Genomic DNA, 21,921 nt, shown 5'->3' on the forward strand with positions numbered 1-21,921 from the left:
GGACCCAAGGTCGCTGGCTAGAGCAAGGGGTAACTCCATCTGCTGAAGGCCTGCGGTCAAGGCACATATGAGAAAGCAATCAATGAACAACTAAAGTCTCACAATGAAAAACTGATGAATGATGCTTCTCATCTCTCTTCATTCCTTCTGTCTGTCCCTATTTATCCCTCTCTCTGACTCTCTCTCTGTCCCTTAAAAAAAAAAAAGACATAACACTTCTTAATATATATGCACCAAACCAGGGAGCACAAAAATATATAAGACATCTAAAAACTTATATAAAAATAAAAATGGAAACATGCACAATCATACTTGGAGAACTCAACATACCATTTACAGCTGTTGATCGATCATCCAAACAGAAAATCAATAAAGAAATATCAGCCTTAAATGACACACTAGACCAAATGGACATAATTGACATTTATAGAACATTTAATTCCAGAACTCCAGAGTATACTTTTCTTCTAGTATACAAGGAACATTCTCAAAATTAGACCATATGTTTTGCTACAAAACCAATATTAACAAATTCAGGAAGGTAGCAATTTTACCAAGCATATTCTTTCTTTATTTTTTTTTTTTTTTTTTTTTTTTTTTTTTTTTTACAGAAGCAGAGATAGACAGGGACAGACAGACAGGAACGAAGAGAGATGAGAAGCATCAATCATCAGTTTCTCGTTGTGCATTGCGACTTCTTAGTTGTTCATTGATTGCTTTCTCACATGTGCCTTGACCGTGGGCCTTCAGCAGACCAAGTAACCCCCTGCTGGAGCCAGCGACCTTGGGTCCAAGCTGGTGAGCTCTTTGCTCAAGCCAGATGAGCCTGCGCTCAAGCTGGCGACCTCGGGGTCTCGAACCTGGGTCCTTCCACATCCCAGTTCGACGCTCCATCCACTGCGCCACCACCTGGTCAGGCACCAAGCATATTCTTTCACCATAAGGCTTTATAATTAGAATTCAACTACGAAAGACAGAAGTAAAGAAACCCACAAAAAAGTGAAAGTAAACAATATACTCCTATGATTGGGTAAAAGAAGAATAAAGGCAGAGATAATATATATATATATATATATATATATATATATATATAGAGAGAGAGAGAGAGAGAGAGAGAGAGAGAGAGAGAGAGAATTTGATCAGGTGGTGGCACAGTGGATAAAGCATTGAACTGGGACACAGAGAACCCAGGTTTAAAACTCTAAGGTCACCAGTTTAAGCTCAGGCTTCTCCAACTTTTGTGCAGGCTCACCAGTTGGAGCGTGGGAACACCTGCTTGAGTGTGGGATCATAGATATGATGCAATGGTTGCTAACTTGAGCTCAAAGGTCACTGTCTTGAAGCCCAAGTTTGCTGGCTTGAGCATGGGGTCACTGGCTCAAGCCCCACCCGTCAAGGCACATATGTGAAAGCAATCAATGACAACTAAAGTGCCATAACAAAGAATTCATGTTTGTCATCTATTTTCTGTCTGTCTGTCCTTATCTGTCCCAGACAAATAAAAATGACAACATGATATGTCAAAATATCTGGGATGTAGTGAAAGTGGTAATAAGAAGGAAGTTTATATTATTATAGGCTTATATAAAGAAACAAGAGAGATCCAAAGTAAACAACCTAACATAACACCTTGAGGAACTAGAAAAAGAAGGACAAAGGCAAACCAAAATCAACAGAAGAAAGGAGACAGTAAAAATTATAGAAAAAATAAATAAAATAGAGAACAGAAAATCTATAGAAAAAGTTAATACAACAAAGAGCTGGTTTTTTTTAAAAGATCAATTAAATTGAGAAACCCTTGGGTTGACTTACAAAGGAAAAAAGAGAAAAGATTCATATTAACAAAATCTGAAATGAAACAGGAGAAATTGTCACAGATATCACAGATATACAAAGGATTATTGTAGGATACTATGAAAAATAATATGCCCCCAAATACAACAATCTAGAAGAAATGAATAAATTGCTAAAACTATATAATTTTCCTAGACTGAGTCACGAATAAATGGAAAACCTAAATAGACCCATAAGGAAGGAGGAAATAGAAATAACTATCAAAAACCTACCCAAAAATAAAAATCCAGGACCAGACAGCTACACTAGTGAATTCTATCAAACATTCATAGAAAATTTGGTACCTATCCTTCTCAAATCTTTCAAAAAATAAAAGAAGCAATACTTCCTCACACATTTTTAAGGTCAACATAGTCCTTTTACCAAAATCTGGCAAGAACAATACAAAAAAAAAAAAAACAACTACAGACCATTATCTCTAATAAATACAGGTGCAAAAATCCTAAACAAAATGCTAGCAAATTGTATACAACAACTCATTAAATAAATAATTCATCACGATGAAGTGTAATTCATTCTAGCAGCACAAGAATGGTTCAATATATGTAAATCAAGTAATGTAATGCACTATATTGACAAAACAAAGAACATAAATTTTATGATCCTATCAATAGATGCAAAGAGGCATTCAATAACATACAACATTCTTTTATGTTCCAAACACTCAATAAAATGGGTATAGAAGGAAAATATTTCAACATAATAAAGGCCTTATATGAAAAACCATCAGCTAATACCATACTAGGTGATGAAAAATTGAAAGCTTTTCCCTAAAATCAGAAACAAGACTATGCTGCCCACTCTCTCCACTTCTATTCAACATAGTGCTGGAAGTTTTAGCCAGAAAAATCAGACAAGAGAAAGAAATAAAGAGCATTCATATAAAAAAAGAAGAGGTATAGATTTCATTTTGACTGATGACATTGATCCTGTATAGAAACCCCCAAAGGCTTCACAGAAAGATTGTTAGATACTATAAACCAATACAATAAGGTAACAGGATACAAAATCAATAAACTGAAGTCTATTGCTTTCATATATGCCAACAATGAAATTTGGAAAAATGAACTAAAAAAAATAGTCTCATTTACAGTTGCAAGAACAACAAAAAATAACTAGGAATAAACTTAACAAAGAATGTAAAGTATCTATATACTGAAAACTACAAAGCATTATTAAAAGAAATTGAAAAAGACACAATGAATTGAAAAATATTCCATGTTCATCTATAGGAAGAATAAACATTTAAAATGGTCATATTACCCAAAGCAATACACAAATTTAATGCAATTTCCATCAACATTCTAATGTCATTTTTTCAAAGAAATAGAAGAAAATATCACCAGGTTTGTATGTTACTACAAAAAAAAACCCTGAATTGGCAAAGTAATCTTGAGAATAAAGAACAAAGCCGGAGGTATTACATACAATACCTAATTCCAAATTATACAGCAGAGCTATGATAATCAAAACAGTATGCTATTGGCTGAAAAATAGACACACAAACCAACAGAACAGAATTGAAAACTCGTAAGTAAAACCAAATATATTTGGCCAAATTATCTTCGACAAAAGAGCCAAAACACCCAATGGGGAAAAGAAAGCCCCTTCAATAAATGGTGCTGGGAATATTGGAAAGCCACATAGATAAGAATGAAATTTGACTACAGTTTTTTCCCCTGCACAAAAATTAATTCAAAATGGATCAAAGACCTAAACATAAGATCTGAAACAATAAATAACATAGAAGAAAATATAGGTACTAAGCTCATGGACATTGGCCACAGAGAACAATTTATGAATTTGACCCCAGAGGAAAAGGAAGTAAAGGCAAAAATAAATGAATGGGACTATATCAAATTAAAAAGCTTCTGCACAGCAAAAAAAAACAAAAAACAAAAAAACAAAACCCCAAAAAACAAAACTGACCACAAATCAAATAGGCAGCCAACCAAATGAGAGATGATACTTGGAAACAGTAACTACGTTAAGTGGTTAATATCCAAAATACATAAAGAAATCACAAAACAGTGCAGCAGAGAAGCAAACAATCCAATTAAAAAATGGGAAAAGGACCTGAACAGACACTTCTCCTAAGAAGACATGCAAATAGCTAACAGATAAAGATGTACATCTTCACTAGCTATTTGATAAATGCAAATCAAAATTACAATGAGATACCACCTCACACTTGTTAGATTAGCCATTATCAACATGACAGGTAATAACATATGTTGGAGAAGCTGTGGAAAAAAGGAAACTCTCATTCACTGCTGGTGAGAATGCAAATTAGTAAAACCATTATGGAAGAAGTTAGGTGGTTCTTGAGTAAATTAAGAATAGAATTACCACATTACCTAGCAATCCCTCTACTGGTTATCTACCCCCCAAACTCGAAAACATTGGTACATAAAGACACATGCAACCCCTATGTTCATCACAGCATTATTCACAGTGGTCAAGACATGGAAGCTATCAAAGTGTCCCTTGATAGAGGATTGGATAAAGAAGATGTGATACATATATACAATGAAATACTACTCAGCCATAAGAAATGATGAGATGGTGACATTTACAACAATGGACCTTGAGACCTTTAGACTGAATGAAATAAGTATATCAGAAAAAGCTAAGAACTGTGTGATTTCATACATAGGTGGAATACAAAACTGAGACTCATAGTCATGAGTACAGTGTTTACCAAAGGGAGGGGGCATTAAGGGAGGGACGGGAGTGTGGGGTGAGGAGAGGGTTTGGGGGAAGGATGTAAAGAGACAAATATAAGGTGATGAAAAATGATTTGATTTTGGGTGATGGGTATACCACACAATCAACTGTTGAAATGATGTGGAGATGTTAACCTGAAATCTATGTACTCTTGTTGATCAATGTTACCTTGTTAAACTTAATTTTCTAAATATAAAAAGTTAAAAAAAAAAAACAAAAAGGAAACAAAAGAAGAAGTCTATAGCAAACACTTAAATATAAAATGTTAGAAGAATTCTCATTCATTAAAGCCAGGGACTGACAACACAATAATATATGCACTCTTGTTTATTGTTCTATCTGGAATGCATAGAGCTATGAATGTAAAATTATATGAGATACTGATATTGAAAAAAGATAATATTTGATGACATAATCTATAAATATTTTATTTATATTATCTATATTCAAAAATATACATATGTGGGCCCTGGCCAGTTGCTCAGTGGTAGAGCATCGGCCTGGAGTGCAGGAGTCCCGGGTTCAATTCCTGGCCAGGGCACACAGGAGAAGTGCCCATCTGCTTCTCCACCCCTCCCCCTCTCCTTCTTCTCTGTCTCTCTCTTCCCCTCCAGCAGCCAAGGCTCCATTGGAGCAAAGTTGGCCTGGGCGCTGAGGATGGCTCTATGGCCTCTGCCTCAGGTGCTAGAATGGCTCTGGTTGCAACAGAGCAATGCCCCAGAGGGGCAAATCATTGCCCCCTGGTGGGCATGCCAGGTGGATCCCGGTTGGGCGCATGCGGGAGTCTGTCTGACTGCCTTCCCGTTTCCAACTTCAGAAAAATACAATACACACACACACACACACACACACTCACACACACACACACATATGTGATATATTCAAATGAATAAGAGACTTCAGAAAAATATAATATGAAGAATTATTATAGCAAAATCAAGAATCTTGCCACCTAAAACAATAACTAGTTATTACATGTAATAGAAATTCTATTTAAAATGGCAACAAAGTTCAAAAATTAACTAAAAGGAATCTTAACAAAAATGTACAAGATATTAATGGAGGCAAATATAAAAGTTTGTTGGTAGATTCAGCTAAAATAATTCCCAAATAAATAGAACATTAAAAGCTATTTATTAACAGGGAACAGAAAATTATAAAGATATAAATGCTCTTTAAAATATTTACAGATTTAGTTCCTTATCTGTGGATGCCAAGATGACTGTCAAGTTCAGACTGCTGACTTCCTCTTTCCAAATCAACCCTCAATAACTATAGAAGGGGAGGGGGAATCAGCCAGAAACTCAAGACATATGAAATTTCTGGAAGAGATGAAAAACTGTGGTGAGCTGGTACTTTGTGTTTGGGGTAAGAGCATGGAAAGAAACGGGATGTTGGGAGGGGCTGTAGGTTGTATAGATGCATGTTAATAGGGTAGGAAGAAGGAAAAGTTTAAACTTCTGCCCTTACTTCTTGTGGAAATCTGAGACAGGGCCTCAGAACACACATACCAGTAGCCCTGGAGGCATACCTCGGAGATATTGCAGGTTTGGTTCCAGATCACACAGTAAAGTGAATATTGCAATAAAGTGAATTGTAATCTTTATTCCAATGAAGGGTCTCATCTTCAATTTGTAAAGAAAAAATGTAATATCTGTGAAGCACAATAAAGTAAAACACAATAAAGCAAGATATACTTTATTGTAAGAGTATAGAAAAGATGGGATGATTGAGATAGGAGGGCTTCAAATTTAGTGTTAATTACTACCTAAAACCATTTTAGTTAGTGTGCTAAAAAAAAAAAAAAAAAAAAAAAAAGTAAGACCAGATTTGAATGCTCCTGGTTCACAAAGTTTCTTTTTGGTGTGTGCATGATAAACTTTTGCTAATTACTATTTTGGTTATTCATTGGTTTTACTTCTGTTATTCTTGAACTTTTTTTGTTGTTGTTGTTAACTTCAGCCTGAGGGCCTGGTCTTTTTTTTATTACTAATTTTAATGGGGTAACATTGATAAATCAGGGTACATATGTTCAGAGAAAACATCTCCAGGTTATTTTGTTATTTGATTATGCTGCATTCCCATCACCCAAAGTCCAATTGTCTTCTGTCGACATCGGATCATTTACAACAACATGGATGGACCTTAATAACATTATACTGAGCGAAATAAGTAAATCAGAAAAAACTAAGAACTATATGATTCCATACATATCTAAAATATTTTACAGAGTGATCCACACATTGTAAGTGTAAATATTCTTTCAGGAAATTATACATACTTGGCAGAGATATAAAATACTTTTTTACTAGGAATGAAGGTTAAGAAAATAAAACACCAAAATGATAAACTTGACACAGCAGTCCCTCCCCAAATTCTATTGGTCAGCTTCTATGTAGAAAATAAATCTTTTATAACAAAATGTTTCCAAAGTCTGTTGGTTAATGAAAAGACACTACTGGAAGATAACGTTCCTCTCTGACCCTCCCTTGCAGTCATGGGCACTGCAGCTTCCCATCTAGCTCTGAGTCTGAGACCTGTAATCATCTGCAAGGGTTGCAGCTGGGCAAATGCTCAGAGCTGACAGGTCAGCAGATCACAGCCAGCATTTATTCTAGGAACCAGGAGCTAAGATGGGGACCCACATGAATAGGAACTGAGGGGGTCTACCCTCCCAAGGGTTCCAAGGAATTCTGCTCCACTCCTGCTAACAGCCTGGAAGAATCCTGTGAAAAAATCAGGCAGAAAGCCCACCTCATTTCTGCCTGGGTTGGGTGGTTTCAGAGCAATGAGGACCTTGGCTAGAACCAGAGAGACTCAAATCAGCAAAAGGAAGAGTCCCAGATCCTATCTGGTGTCAAGGTGGGAATCTTGAAGAAGCATTGAAGGGACCTCCCAAACCAGAACCAAAGGTGTTCCTGCTATACTCTGCCCCTACAGTCAGCCCCTGGAGACCCCAACTTTCTCTCAGGAAGCAGATATGCAGGCCTTAGGAAAGTGAAGCTTGGATAGAGGGGTGTGTCTTCAAATCACCAAAGAAATGATTTCCAGTAACTGCCAAGGGCCACGATAAGAAGGACCCTGAGGAAGTACTGAAGAGACTGGGGGTTTGCTATAAGGAGCGGATCTCAGATCAGCAGATGTCATGGGGAGGACCTGGCAGAGTCAAGGTGAGGACCCTGAGGGAGTACCGAGGGAACCTGGGACTTAGAACAGAATCAGCCCTGGGAGTCAGTGCTGTGTCTTTTTCCTATCTCATCCAGATCTGAGAGATTTTGGAGGTTTAATATAAGGAGCGAGACTTCAGATAAGCAGAGGGCGGACTCAGGCCTCACGAGCAGCATTCTCTGACTTCCATATCTGAGTCTGAGAGACTCTGGGGATTTGGTATAAGAAGCAAGACTTCTGATCGGCAGAGTGTGGGCGTAGCACCTTCCAAATCAAGGTAGGACCCTAAGGGAGGACTTCAGGGAACCTAGACCCCACAGAAGTCCGCACTTCTTCTCAGCCCTGGGATTTCCAGAATAGCTTTTCTCTTGAGACTACCACTCCATTTGCTCTCAGGAATCTGAAAGAGGTGGGACCTTACACCAAGAGTGTGGCATTTGGCCAGCAGAGAGAGTGCACTGAAGCACTACGAGGAATTAAGCTATTGACAATGAGGAAGGAATGAGAGGGAATTCTACTCCAGAACAAATTTGGGTCCCACAGAAATCCACCCCACTGCCACTTTTATTTCTGAGAGACACCGGGCAGAGCTTTTGACTGATAGTACCCTTATTGTCTGGGGTGATGAGCCTCAGGTAGGTGACAGACTTGGATTAAGAAGGCTACATTTATGTCACCAAGGAAGGGAGTTCCAGGCCCTGAGTTCTTTAAATGTTAGGACTCTGAGGGAAGACAAAGGTAGCCCTGATACCCAGAGCATAGGGAGCCTAACTGCTCCCTTGCTCCCAAGTCTTGCTCCCTTCCTCCCAAAACTCAGGATGACTGAGGAGAAACTCAAATCAGAATATATGAAATCCCAGCCCCATTTTGCCACTTTTTTTCTGCCATGAGAAGCAGTTAGTACATGGTGGTTATCTGTGGTGTCTCTCATGTCCTGCTTCAGTGTCTCATGAAGGTGAGATTTCAGTCTCAATGAAAGTAGCCTGAGGTCAACACAGGGAGTTATCTCAGACCCTGTAAGACATCAAGGTTAAGAATGAGAGGACTCCCCATCCCAGAACAGACAGACCTCACAGAGTTTGGCTATATCTTGCTGTCCCCCATGGGAAGTTGTGGGTAAATGTGACCAGATGTGGGACCCCCTCAAATTCTTCTGTTCAGTCTCAAGCCTGTGTAGCATTGTTCTGAGAGTTTTGCCTTAGGGAGACAGAGGGGATGTCACAGGCCCTGCCAGGGGAAAGGTGAGAACCTTGAGTGAGCACAGAGGGACCATGGACCATAGAACAGTGGTGACCTCACAGAGTCTGAACTTTCTCTTGACAGCTCTGGAGGTCCATGGCTGTGCTTGCCCTCTGAATGCTGAGGTGCTCCCTTGTTTCCTGTTACAGGAGCTCCAGGAACCAGGAGGTAAAGGCCTTGGTCTGAGGCATGCAAACACAGGTCACAGAGCAGAGGAAGTCCAGGGAGTGCCAGCAGTCAAGGTAAGGTTCCTTCCCTGAATGTGTCCCCAGGGTCTCCCCCACACCAGAGTAGAGGAGATCCTACAGCACCTGACCTGACACCACCACACTGTCATCAGGTTGTGCTGACTGTATCTTGAAGAACCATATGACTTCCTCCTTCAGGATCTTAAGGGGCAGCCTGCTCAGGTGGAGAGATCCCAATGAGGCCTGTGAGTACCCCTAAAGGGGAGACCTGCAGGTCACCTTTGTCAGAACTGCCAAGGGTGTGCTTCTCAGATAAGGCAACTTACACTTCCTCTCTCCCTCAGGTCTGTGGGGCCCCTTTGCCCACCTCCTACCCACACTCCTGTGGCTGCTTGAAAAGAGTCGTCATGCCTCGAGCTCCAAAGCACCAACACTACATGCTTAAGGAAGACCTTCCATTTGAAGGGGATGCACAGGGCCTTGTGGATGCACAGGTTTCCAAGAATGAAGAAGAGGATATTTCCCATTCTCCTCTACCTGCTTCTCCTCCATTCTTTCTTCTTTCCCATCCTCCTCCTCTTCCTCTTGCTATCCTCTGATTTCAAGTACCCCAAGTACCCCAGAGGAAGTTCATGCTGCTGCTGGGACGGAGAATTTTTCCCAGAACCCTCCAAATGTGTGTTCCTCCTCTACTACCCCTGTCACTCCATTATGCCAAGCTAGTAGCCAAGAAGAAGTGAGTCCGAGCACCATCCAGGCTCTGTCAGACACGGAGTCCCTGCCCAGATATGTGATTGATAACAAGGTAGTTGATTTGGTGGAGTTTCTGCTCCTGAAATATCACACAAAGGAGCTGACCACAAAGGCAGAAATGCTGAGTAGTATCATCAGAGTACCAAAAGCACTTTGCTGTAATCTTGAGTGAAGCCTTGGAGTGCATGCTTCTGGTTTATGGCATTGCCATGAAGGAATTGGATCCTACCAGCCACTCCTATGTCCTAGTCACAAACCTGGGCCTCACTTATGATGGGATGGTGGTGGGCAATGAGCAGTGTACCCAAGACTGGCCTTCTGATACTCATCCTTAGTATAATCTTCATGGACAGTGATTGTGTTTCTGAAGATAAGATATGGGAAACATTAAATGTTATGGGGATGTATCCTGGGCAGGATCACTGTATATATGTGGAACCCAGGGAACTCATCACTAAAGATTGGGTGCAGCAACAGTATCTAGACTACCGGCAGGTTCCAAACAGTCAGCCTGCATGCTATGAGTTCCTGTGGGGTCCCAGAGTCCATGCTGAAATGAGCAAGATGAAAGTCCTGAAGTTTTTAGCCCGGATCGATGGGAGTGACCCCAGATCCTTCCCACACTTTTATGAGGAGGCTTTGAAAAATGAGAAACAGAGATCCCAGGCCAGAATTGGCACCACAGATAATACTACTGTCATGGCCAGTAGCTCTTCCTGCCCTGAGTGAAGTCCAAGGCAGATTCTTTAATTTGCCTTTTAAGAGAGAATTCAGTGATCTAAGTAGTGGAGGGCCAAACTGGAACTGAAGGAATCATAGTGAATAATATCTTTTGGGTTTTTTTTTCCATTGGTGTGACTTAGAAATGTATCTTCTTTTATTTTTTTGGTATTTTAAAATGTTACTTTAAGTAGAATGTTTACTAGCTTCAGAATCTAAGTTTACAAATGACACAGGTCACACATTTATTGCTATTATCAAGATTAAGAGAAAGACTTTTGCTATTTTGTAAGACAAATAAGGAATTCTTATATATATTTTATCTGTAGTCTGTAATGAGATAACATGGCATTAGAATAAGAATTCTTTTTGAAATGTAGAAGAACTTAGCAGTAAAATAGAGAAAACAAAATAGCTAATTTTTGAATTCTTGCATCATTTTTAGTCTGTCATTCTGTAAAATTAATATATATATATATATATATATATATATATATGGATTTTCTTAGCTTCTTCAAAAAGGTAAAAAAATAAATAATAATAAATAAAAATCTCTTCTCACTGGCTCATTTTTATCCTAAGCATTCACTGAACCTCTGCTATTTGGAAGATCCTGTGTTAGGAGTGGGGACACTAGTATAAGCAGGACACACCCACCCATAGAATTATGATATAGGAGCCACAGTCATATAAGAAAGGTGATGAGGTGTCCCCCTAAGTCCTCCAGGACAAGTAAAAGAAGAGGAGAGTCAGTGGAGCTCCAGGGAAGAGCACTCAATTAAAAATGGCCTGAGCTAAGGCAGTTTGGAGCTTTGGAAAATTGTGATTCCACTTGTGGTGGTTGATTATAATAAAGTTGAGTGGTGGCAATGGCCTGACTGTTGTGTGTTGTGCCAGACATATGGCCTGAGATAGCCAGAGTTGACTCAATTAGAAGTCATTTTAATTAGATTGCCTTTAATATAATTTGGGTGATTTTAAGCAATGTATAGATTTTTGTTGGGAGTAAAATTAATGAAAAAAAAAAGGTTTGGATGGAAGAACAGCTGTGAAGAAAGGACAGACTTGGTCTTTGATTCAAATTTTAGGAACTTTGACTAGCATCCATCTGGGGAAGACTTCCCACACCCAAATTTAGAAATGTATCCTCTAAGAAGGAAGGAAAATATACTGAGTTTTATTTACAAAGCAGCATCTTTGATTGGTTTAGTATTTCGTGTACTATTAAGCTAAATATTCTCTGAGATGTCCTAGATAACAACTGTGGACAAGTCCTGCTGGGGGTAAGGATGACAGAGACACAAAGACTTGACTCTGGGGACCAGGTTCAGTGATGCAGATCCACTTTATTCAGGAAGTAAGCTAGCTTATATACATGGGTTCAGCCAGTAGGGTGTTACAGCATGTCCTTCATAGCCAATGGCTGAAATGTTCAGGGAGATGCATGGTTGGCGCTAAGTCACTTCCTTATAGCGGGCGAGCTCCCTTCCTGGGTATTCCCAGGAGGATTCTGGGAGCTGGAGTATTCTCACAGCATTGCATCAGTCACAGCTGCTAGGAATGTGCTCTGTGCTCCACCCACATCTCCCCTTTCTCTTTTAATTAAGGCCAATTGGACTTGATGAATGACAGCTTACTGTTGTTGTAGCTTCTGAATGCTACGCATTATGCAATGGAACCCTAGTAGAACTAAAATAACTATAATACCTATTATACTGTATGCTAATAGATTAGCTGGATTAAACAATGAGGCAAGCTTCTGTAATGCTTGGCTAGTTAGAAAATAGAATGGGGGGTCTTAAACAAGAGATTCCTCCTAGGGGTCGGGATGTCATTTCCTTCCCATTGTGTTACAGAGACCTTCTAGGTGCCGTTAAACACAGTTCCATTTTGATTGTAAAAAATGTACATATGTCTATGCATACCCCCTTCCCACAAAGGTCTCATCATCCAAACACAGAACAGTTGGCTTGCCATAGGCTGTGTACTACACATGGTTGCATTCGTCTCTCAGCTTCCGAAAATGGAGGGTTCACAGGTGTTGGAGGCATCATTGATGGGGTCATCTTGGGACACTGGGAGTGGCTGTACGTTCCTTCCTAGGATCCAAATTGGATGTGGGCTATTTTCTGGAAAAACACAAGCATAACCTCTCCCTTCTGTTAGAAGAGGGTGCGGTCCCTGCTACTGAGCTGTGGCTGGGTCCTTCCACTGTACTAACGGCAATGGGTCGGTTGGCTATGAAGGCCTCCTGAATGTTTATAAGTGGGAGTTATCCTTCAGAATCAAAAGTTAAATAATTGAGAGTGAATACAGCACTGAGGAGCACTTCTCCAGGTGAGGCCCAGGGCATATCCCCCCTTTCTTTTTGAATTTGAAGCTTAATGTCTCTGTGTCGCGGTTCTACAATGGCTTGTCCTTGGGGATTATAAGGAATGCCAAGGCAGTGTGTGATTTGCCATTGGGAACAAAAGGCTTTAAATTAGCTGCTGGTATAACAGGGCCCATTGTCAGTTTTAATTTCCCAAGGTACACCAAGGCAAAGCATGGCCTGTTGAAGGGCATGAATTGCATGTGTAGTTTTTTTTTCCTGCTAGGGCCGTGGCTGAGATGGCTCTGGAGAAGGTGTCTACTGCTACATGTATTTAGCAGAGTTTGCCAAATTGGGGGACATGAATGACGTCTATTTGCCACATAGCATTAGGCTGTAAGCCTCAAGGGTTGACAGCCGGTTGTTGTAGAGGGCCTAAGAGTAATAAGGGCCCGCACTGTTTAACTGTTGCTGAACTAGTTTGTGTAGCTGTTAATGGCCACTATTCAACACAAATTGGTTGGTCAGTATCCCATGTAAGTTTGATGGGTTCTGGAGTTTTTAATTGAGCAGTGGCCTTTAGAATTGAGGGAGCTGGCTGGTATTAGAGACATGAAGTAAAGACAGCATATCCCATCCCCAAAGTGTATGTGACAATTCAGTCATAAATAAAGGACTGAAAACTCCAGTCACCCCGTCAGGATCTGTCCAATGGAGTGGCCAAATGGCTTGTTGGGCCGGTAATACTCCACTAACTCCTTGTGCTAAGGGTCTGGGCCACATGGCCCAGCCTTCCTTTTTATCTTCCTCTCTGATTACAGAAACATTAGCATCAGAATCTATGAGCCCAAAGATGGAATGGCCCTCTACTCACAGGGTTAGAAAGGCCTTATTCTGGGTTAAGGGTAAGGTCCAATAGACTCCTGTGTGGAGTTGCTCTCTTACAGGCAGGGCTGAGAGCTGCCCTGCTTCCCATTTAAAGGCTCTAGAGGATTTCCACCTGAGGTGGTGGTTGAGCAACAATCTCACTTCCAGTGAAATCCCTTTCTACAATGGGGGCACACAGAAGGTGGCCTTTTATCATCTTTCCTTTCCTATTAGGGCACTGCCGTGTAAAATGTCCTGTGCCCTTGCATTCAAAGTAGGCTCCTTGTGTCAGTGGCTTCTCTGATGAGAGACACTCAACTGGGTTGCAAAAGTGGTAGCACAGGCCGCCACTGAGTTGCTGCCCACATCTTGGCAGGCAAGGACCCAATCATCTAGGGGTGCAGCTTTAATTGGCCCTATTGCTTGTCTACACTCTCCATTGGCACCTTCCCACACCAATTCTTTAGTTAGAGCATCAACCGCAACAGTGTGCATAACTATGCTTTACAGCTTCTTGTACCCTTCCTAGAAAATCTGAAAAAGGTTCATTGGGACCCTGAAGCAATTTGGAAAGCTTTAAGGACCTTCCATGAGCATTAGTTTGAGTAAATGCTTTAGTGGCACATAGGTGCACTTGATCAAAATACTGAGGGGGTCCGGTAGCCTGTACTGCAGGGGAAGTAAATTTCCCTTCTCCTTTGAGGACTTCTAGGGGGAGGTTAATACCAGCCCTTTGATTTCTTTCACCTATTATTTCACATTGCTCATTGTATAAAGCTTTCCATTGAATTAAGTCTTCCATGGTAAGGACTGCTCGGGCTAACGTTTTCCAATCATGGGGACAATTTAAATCAACACTGATATTTTCAAGTAATGAAGGCCATCTTCCTGGATAGCTTTTCTGAGAATAACAACTGTTTTTTGGTCATGTGGATACCATGCTTGCAGTCGTGCAGTGGTAGGGTTAATATTGACCGAAAAAAGGTGAGGGGGCTCTAGTCCTAATGCTGCACGAGAAATATTTCTTTGCTGACACATGAGGGCGTATAGGCTGGCCCATGGGTCTGTGGAAGGAACACATGTTGGAGAAAATGGAGTCCGAGAGGCTGGGGTGGGGCATTGAGCCTCGGCAGGGAATGTGGAAGTAGCGACTTCTGCTTTTCCCGGTGGCAAAGCTGATGGTGCAGTTAGCAGTTTGGTTAGTTTCATTTCTGCACGCTCAGCCACAAACTCGGAGGATAAACTACTTTCCTCCTCAGTGGAGGGAGGCAAATAGGGAGGTAGGGGCTCCTCTGAAAGAGGAGTAGCCTGTAGGACCTTAGGGACTGGCAGATGGTCCCCAGCAGGAGCACCAGTCAAGCAGGCATTTATTGCCAATAAGACAGGAGTGAGGCTGAGAGGGAAGGCCCGTCCCTCATGTACCTCGGCCAAACGAATGCGTCGGAGAGCTTGGGCTTAAGTATCCAGGTCCCAGAGGGGCACGTCCTCAGTCCAGGGATTGAGACCAGAGAGAATCTCCCAGTAAGTACAGAGATCCTTTTCACAAACTTTAACTCACCTTCTCTGCAATAGGGCATGCAGGGCTCGAGCCTGCGGAGTTCAAGAGTGGGGGAGAAGGTTTCCCATTGCAGAGGGTCACTCACCTGTCCCTTGGATGCCGGTTAGGTCCCTGCCCGATGTTGAGTGCCAGTTGTGGACAAGTCCTGCCGGGGTGAGGATGACAGAGACACAAAGACCCGACTCTGGGGACCAGGTTCAGTGATGCAGATCCACTTTATTCAGGAAGTAAGCTAGCTTATATACATGGGTTCAGCCAATAGGGTATTACAGCGTGTTTCTCAAGGCCAATGGCTGAAAAGATCAGGGAGCTGCGTGGTTGGCGCTAAGTCACTTCCTTATAGCGGGCGAGCTCCCTTCCTGGGTATGCCCAGGAGGCTTCTGGGAGCTGGAGTATTCTCACAGAATTGCATCAGCCACAGCTGCTAGGAATGTGCTCTGCACTCCACCCAAAAACAACAACAAAACACTTCTAGAGTAGAAGAGAGTTAGGGCTTTTAAATATTATAATACTAGAAATAACAGCCATTTATCAAAGTTCCACTATATGCCAGGCACTGGATGAGGTGCTTTACATATACTCTACATTCTGCAGTCCTATAATGCAGGGCTTATCAAACTCATTCACTTCACAGGTAAAGAACCTGTGGCACATAGGGCCTGGTAATTTTCCCAGGATCACATGGCTAGTAAGTGACAAGTGGAGATTAGATCCCTGGTCTGAATTCATCTAAAGTCCAAGCTATTTCCATCCATCCCAGACTGTGCCTGACCTTTTCACTCATAAATAATTTTCCTTCTCAGTACTTCATGATGTTTCTCAGGTGGCAAAAAGAGGCACCCTGTGGCCAAGATACTAAAAACAGGCCTTAGGAAGGAAGTCAACAATGTGAATCAAACACAATATGGGGACTGTCTATGGGCTTTCTTTACTTAAGGGCCTCCTGCCCAAGTCCCAGGATTCCTTGAAAGCTGAGGTGCTGGCATTGTTGTCCAGTCTCAGCACTTTCCCACATGACAACACCCTTCCCCTGTTCTTCCCTTGTTCTTCCCCTTTGTGCCCTGTATAAATCTGGAACCTAGCTTGCTGACTAGCTTGTCACTGTTACCTCCTCTGAAAGCCGTGCCCACTCACACAGGAGCACACCTAAATCTCCTGCCACCCCCCCCTTGACAGAGCATTTCTACTCCCTGCTGAAGTCTTATTATCATCCAATACTTACCCTAGAACCCCCCTGATGGCAAAAGTCCTTTTAAATTTGAACAGTGACCTATAGATACTTGGCCATCCTGCTGGATGTTTACAACACATTCTTAAAACGTTTTCCAAATGAACTGGTAAGTAGAATCTGATTTGGCCCATAATCTAACAATTTTGTGGTGTAACCCTGAAGTTAGACAGTTTTTGAAAATACCTGATATTTACTGCAGCATTTTTAATTATTTTACTTAGAAAATTACATTTAAAGGGGTGACATTGATCAATAAGAGTACATAGATTTCAGGTAAATGTTTCTATAGCATTTGAACTGTTGATTATGATGTATACCTATTACCCCAATGTCAGATAATTTTCTGTCACGGTATATTTGTCCCTTTTTACACCCCCCTTCTCCAAGTCCCTCTTCCCCTAGTAATCACTTAACTTTTATCTATGCCTATGAGTCTCAATTTTATATCCAATCTATGTGTTTATTCATACAGTTCTTAGCTTTTTCTGATTAACTTATTTCACTCAGTATAATGTTCTCAAGGACCATCCATGTTATTATAAATGGCACTACCATTTCCTATGTGGTTCCATTGTATATATGTACCATATTTTCTTTATTTAATCTTCTATTAAGGGTTACTTTGGTTGTTTCCATGTCTTGGCTACTGTGAATAATGTGATGAACATGGGGGTGCTTGTGACTTTACATACCAATATTTTTTACTTTTCAGGTTAGATACCCAGTGGAGGGATTGCTGGGTCATATGGTAGTTCTATTCTTAATTTTTTGAGGAACCACCACACTTTCTCCCATAGTGTACTAATCTAAATTCCCATCCACAGTGAATGAGGGTCTCTTTTTCTCCACAGCCTCTCCAACACTAGTCATTACCTGTTTTGTTGATAATAAGCAATCTAACAGGTGTGAAGTGTTATCTCATTGTAGTTTTTATTTGCATTTCTTGAATAGTTAGTGAAGATGAGCATCTTTTTATATATCTATTGGCCATTTGTATGCTCTCTGGGAGAAATGTTTGTTCGGGTCCTCTCCCCATTTTTAATTGAATTGTTTTAATGAGGTGTCTTATTTGAAACTGGCCACTGAACATATAGCACAGATGAATTAGCTTATCTAGGTGGTCAAATCCCAAAGCTTCCTTCATAAGTGGTAGATGAGGAAAGACCATGGAAATAAATGTGGAACAAATATCTAAATTTCTCAAAACTTGGAGCCCTCTAAGAGGTGAAAAATGGTTTCTTGATAAGCATGCTCACCCTAATTAAGGAAGAAAAAATTAATAATCTATTCTTCCACTGTTTTTTGTTTATGTATCTGTCCCACAAGAAAAGGATCCTTTTCAGTGTGCCTGATAAAACCTATAAAGTTACTTCGTATCAATATGTTCATTCATGTAGATGGTAGTAGGGTCTTAGAAGAATTTGGACATGCAGCAAAAGGAAGGACAAAATGCTTACCCAACTAAGCTTATACAGGTTACCTCAAAGGTAAGTGTAGAAAAGTGTTATTGATTAAAGATGGCAAACCCTCTTTGTTAATATTTACAGGATCCTGTAATATTTACATCTGATTCTGTATTTAAAATTACCTCTCACATAGCAGTCATCTGAAAAAGTTGGAGCATTTAAGCCAAATTTGACCTCCTCAGGAATTCCTCCATGAAATAAAGGTTAATATCATAACAAATTATAATTGTTTTATAATTAGGTGCAAAAAGTAAGATTTTCTTTCTTTTTACATCCACATAGTATTCCCTTCTTCTTCTCATGGATATTCCTGACCTATCTGAGCTGTTGGTCCCCTGTCACCAGCTCGAATCATTCATATAGTCCCAACCTCTATATGGGGTTGCTATGGGGTTGCTGTGTACATGGGAAAATCCCCAGCCTCTAGCAGGCATCATGACAGCTCCCAGTTTAATATGTAACAGTATATGGGAGAGACTGCAGGATCTCATCCATATTTTGTCGTTTTCTTTTTTGTGGGCACCTAGAAAAACTACATTGCCAGTCTACTTGCAGTTAGGAAAAGTCTTGTCACTGAGATATGAGCAGAAACATTTTCACATCCAGGCATTTGGGAGCCAGTATGACAGTTCCATCCTTCAAGTTCCCTTTGACAGCAAACACAAAATTCCTATGTTAAGATGGTGGAACTAAAACTTTGAGGTATCCCAGATCCCTGAGTCACCTGATAGAAGAAATCTCCTGCCTAACTCGATCTAAATTTGTATGCACAATTAACAAAAAAAATTTTTTGTTATGTTAAGCCATTTAAATTTCAGTTTTTGTCTGTTACTTCAACTGGCTAATTCACAACAACTCTATCTGCTGTTAGTTGTATTTAAATAATTTCATTACAAAGGTAATAGTGCATAAGTGCATATATTCTATTGGAAAAACTTGTAAAAATAGATAATTTTCTCCTTTATAAAGTTTCTCCAAAATTCAGCCTTCTACTAAGAGGTAACCATAGCTAACATATTAACACGGTTATTAGGTTAAAGTGTAATGGGTGGGAATATTTAAAATTTTTATCAATATTGCTAAAATTTCCAAAAATTTTCATATGCATAATTACTGTTTGTGAATACCATTCACTCTCAAAGATATTTAATCATTCCTTTAAGTTTTGGTTGAAATTATGTGTAAAAATATTGTTGCACTGTTGTTTTAATTTGTATCCATATTTTTTAATTACATTAAACAGAACATTAACTTCATTTCTCACCTATATAAAGCTGAATTTATGCAGTGGTGGGCTAGCAGGATTCCTCTAGGCATGAGTTAAAATTCTGAAATTCTGAAATGTTTACAAGACACTTTCCTTTTACTTTGAGAGGCAGAGATTCAGTCAGGAGACAGGGAAGGTGACCAAACAGAACACCCTCAGACATGAGGGACATTGAAAGATTAAGGGGAAAGCGATTGCCAGAGTCCATGAGTGAGGCCACATGTAACACCAAGTCCAGAGAGCCCTGAGCATATTGGCAGCCAGGGTTTTATGTCAAGAGTTCAATTTAGGGGGAAAGAACCCAAAGAAGAGAAGGTGGGGAGGGGAGAGATACAGAATAAGAAAAAGAAATATGATGGGGAAATCTCTAATAATCCTCACCAACTGGAAGTTGCAGGATCTGTCTGATAAATGATTCACTAGCATGCCAGATCTCCCTCCCTAACCTTTGAGTCCCACTACCTGTGTCAGCAATAGTATTGTTGGCTCCCTGCACCATTCAGATGAGTTACATCTCTTGAATCCTCTACTGGTATCCCAGGGCTGAGAGCTGTCATGATGCCTGCTAGAGGCTGGAGATTTCCCCTGTATGCAGAGCAACCCCACATAGAGGTTGGCACTATGTAAATGATTGGGGCTGGTGACTAGGGACCAACAGCCCAGATTGGTCAGGAATATTCATAAAAAGAAGAAGAGAATACTATGTGGATTGAAAAAGAAAGGAAATATTACCTTTTGCAACAGCATGGATGGATTTGGAGAATGTTATATAAAGTAAAATAAGCTAGACAGAGAAAGACAAATACCATATGATCTCACTTATATGTCAAATATAATGCACACAAAAAAATTTGATAAAAAAAAAAACAAGGCATGGACACATGGAACAAACTGACAGCTGTCAGAAGGGAAAGGTGTAGGGGGGCCGGATTAAAAAAAAGTGAAGAAATTAACCAAAAAATGTATATATATATAACATATAGACAGACAATAGTGTGGTGATAGCCAGAGGGAAAGGAGGTTAGGGTTTGGTGGAAGTATGCAAAAGAGGGGAATAAGAATGGAAAGAGACTTTGTATGGGGTGATGGGCACATGATGCAGTGTGCAAAAGATGTTTCATTAAGTTGTACACTTGAAACCTGTATGTTTTTGCGAACCAATGTCATCCAAATAAATTCAGTTAAAAATAAATATATCAAACAAACAAACAAAAATAAGTGGAAGGGGGTGTGCAGCTGCAAGGAGGGTAAAATCATAAAGGGAAAGTCAAAAGAATAATTGTGAGGTCAGTTGGCAATGGAGGAAGGTCACATGAGGAACCAGATCCGGGAACTTTGGCTGGAACTGCCCACACCCATGCGAGCCAAAAGAAACTTCCCAGGAATCCTTTGGAAAAGAGAGACTGTATCAGCCAATGACATTTTGCCATGTCATATTAACCCGACCACCCTAATGACCCTATAAATTACCCCCACATAGATCCCCCCATGCGACTTCTCTGGCCCCATCTCGTGGACCAGAGAACATCGTCCGGGAAGCACTCTACTAAATAAAGCTTTTGCTATTCTACACTTCGTGGCTACGTCCTTCCTTCTTCTTCGGTGGGGAAAATATCTTATATTTGGTTCCGAAACCCAGGAGGAGTTTGAAGTCTGCTGGGACTGCTCCTCTGCCCTTCCCTTCTGAGGAAGAACCAGGATCTCCGACTTTCCATCCACTTCGGCACATGGTGCGGTAAGTCCCCTACCTCCAGCCTCCCCTTAGTTCTTTCCGTCGAGTCGAGACTACCTGTCTGTAATCGCAGCTGTGTCAGGGACCTCTTATACATTCCAAGTGCGTGTGTGCCCGTAGAGACATCCCAGACACATCCACTTTACCTAACCATCCAGTGCCCAGAGTATGAGTTATGGGACACAATTCTCATTTCTGATCACTCCGAGGACTGAGGGTAGCCATAGAGGCACAGGAACCTAAACCTGACTCACAAACACTGCTGGAGTGCCTTATCCAAAATCCCTCCTTCCGGAAAGAAGAAGAAACTGTTCTTCTTCTCAAGTGTGGCCAGGCCACAGAACTCACTGTATAACCAGACCAGGTGGCTTCCTGAAAGGACTTTCGATTTTAACATCCTCACCAATTTAACTATTGCCAAAAGAATTGAGAAATAGTTGGAGATCCCATACATTTAGGGGTTCTAGTCTTTGCACTCCCATCCTAATCTCTGTGCCACCTGTTCTACAGTGCAGGCCCTTTTTGGCCAGAGAAACCTCAGCTAAACCCTCCACTTCTGACATTTACTTCTTTGCCAACCCCCAGCTCTCTCCCACTCCTGCATGGCTCCCTCCATCCTATCGGGCTCCTCCCCTCCCTTTCTCATTCACCTGCAAATACCACTCCGTCTTTCTCCTCCCCTGCCAGCCAGGAGCCCCTCCCTTCTCCACTGTGTTCTTAAGCCACTCCCCATGAGACCCCCCCTCCAGCCATTGACCCTCACATGGGTTTGCAGGACTCCTGACCCCACGGCCCAACCCCGATCTTCTTGTAGAAAGGCCTGGCCTTGTCCTTCTCCTG

General features: G+C 41.0%; 1 protein-coding gene across 1 annotated transcript; it reads left to right on the forward strand.

The window, feature by feature from the left end:
- The first annotated feature begins 9,583 nt into the window (after nucleotides 1-9,583).
- LOC136386342 (melanoma-associated antigen 10-like) lies at nucleotides 9,584-10,658 on the forward strand. The gene is given in 4 exon segments (XM_066357807.1): nucleotides 9,584-9,703; nucleotides 9,706-10,064; nucleotides 10,066-10,224; nucleotides 10,226-10,658. Coding segments are annotated over 4 exon segments (1,071 nt in total).
- The last annotated feature ends 11,263 nt before the right edge of the window (nucleotides 10,659-21,921 follow it).

The sequence above is a fragment of the Saccopteryx leptura genome, chromosome X (assembly GCF_036850995.1).
Source record: "Saccopteryx leptura isolate mSacLep1 chromosome X, mSacLep1_pri_phased_curated, whole genome shotgun sequence".
Classification (NCBI taxonomy): Eukaryota; Metazoa; Chordata; class Mammalia; order Chiroptera; family Emballonuridae; genus Saccopteryx; species Saccopteryx leptura.